We start from the raw sequence: 1581 nt of genomic DNA on the forward strand, positions 1-1581 counted from the left end.
CCTCCCAAGATCCTGTGATTATGGGAGAGGGCTGATCATGATTTTCAATAATATTCCTTTTCTGTTTATAATTCCTTGATTCTGATGTTATCTTTAATATTTCATTATGATGCTTTGGGTTTATTCTTCTCTTCTTTTCTAATCCTTGAGGTGGGAGTTTAAAATCATTTGCTTTAGACTTTTATTCATTTATTTTTCCTAATATATAAAATTCTGAAAAGTTCCCTTTCAATGATGCTGTAACTTATTTCCACAAATTATGTTATGTTTTAGTTTTATTTAGTTCAATGTATTTTTTTTTAATTTCCCAGGAGAATTTTTCTTTGATTCATGGACTAATTAGAAAAGAAATTTACCTTTTAGCTTCCAAATGTTTCATGATTTTCATTTTTTTTTAGATTATAAAAACTTCCTCTTTAATCAAGGTTTTTAACATGGAACAGATTTCTCAAATAAAATGGAAAATTTCCAATACATTGAAATATAAATCCATAAGTCACCATACATACAACACCCAGCAGGAAAAAAATAAAACGGCAAGTTCACACAATCCCTGTAACAGCCGAGGTCTGATTCTTAGATGCTCCCTCCATCTGCCATGTGTGTTCTGCTGGATACAGAGCACACTGTGGCTTCTGGGGACACACCCAGCTAAGGCTGTGGTCCACAGAGCACTCATCTGGCAGGGCAGCAGTGGCTCTATTCCACAAGCAAAGCAGTCACCAGCACATTCAAACAGTGGATTGAACATCCTTTAAATATCAAAGTGGAAAACAAGAAGGCAACATAATCACATTATCAGAAAGATGTCAGAAAGTAAGGACAGCTGGGTAAAGCTCAAGGCTGCAACATGGCTCGCCAGCTTCATTTCTTTGGCTTCTTGGGTAGTGGCCGACGGAACAGCAAGATGTGAGGTTCTGGTTCATGGATCATATAATGAACCCATCCCTGACTCTGCTGAACTCCAAGATTCCTCCATTCAGATTCAGACATCAAATGGGTTTTAGGGACCAGTTTGGCTATGTCCTTGGGCAACATGACATGCCGGTACTCGAATTCCTCGTCGTCGTATTTGTCCGAATAGTAAATTTGTTTGTGCGACATGATCACTCTGCCTGCGGGCCTCCAACACCGTGCCTCCAACACCGTGCCGCCAACCTCTAAACCATGATTTTCATTTTTAATTTCCTGTTGTTGATTTCCAGTTTGATCCCATTGTGGCTAGAAAACATGCTTTGAATGATTTCAGTTTTAAAAAAAAAATTTATAGTTTAGGATATCATTGATCTTGGTATGTATTTCACAGCCACTTCAAAAGAATGTGGATTGTTGTATAAGATAGGGCTATTGAGTTTTTATATTCTTTTTTCTCTTTTTTTTGGTGCTTGGGATTTGAACCCAAGACCTCATGCAAACCAGACAAGCACTTACCACTAAGCCACACCCCATCCCTTTTTATATTCTTTCTGATTTCTGTTTAATTACTGATTTTTGAGAGAAAGATACTGGAGTCTCCAACTATTTTTATTTCTTTGTCTATTTCTCTTTTGAGTTTTTCAGATGTAGTCCACACATAATTTA

At 36.9% G+C, this 1581-nt stretch overlaps 1 protein-coding gene across 1 annotated transcript; it reads right to left on the reverse strand.

Moving 5' to 3' along the window:
• Positions 1–393: 393 nt before the first annotated feature.
• On the reverse strand, positions 394–1138 carry LOC124086641 (cyclin-dependent kinases regulatory subunit 1). Its single transcript, XM_046435062.2, has one exon. It carries the CDS (start codon positions 1102–1104, stop codon positions 865–867), a length of 240 nt encoding a protein of 79 aa, XP_046291018.1. The 5' UTR covers positions 1105–1138; the 3' UTR covers positions 394–864.
• Positions 1139–1581: the final 443 nt, after the last annotated feature.

Source organism: Marmota monax, unplaced genomic scaffold (genome assembly GCF_021218885.2).
Source record: "Marmota monax isolate L192 unplaced genomic scaffold, Marmota_monax_Labrador192_F-V1.1 WCK01_AAM20220418_F8-fsc00024, whole genome shotgun sequence".
Classification (NCBI taxonomy): Eukaryota; Metazoa; Chordata; class Mammalia; order Rodentia; family Sciuridae; genus Marmota; species Marmota monax.

Coding starts and splice junctions, on each gene's coding strand:
- LOC124086641 (XM_046435062.2), bottom strand. CDS start 1,104: ATGTCGCACAAACAAATTTACTATTCGGACAAATACGACGACGAGGAA.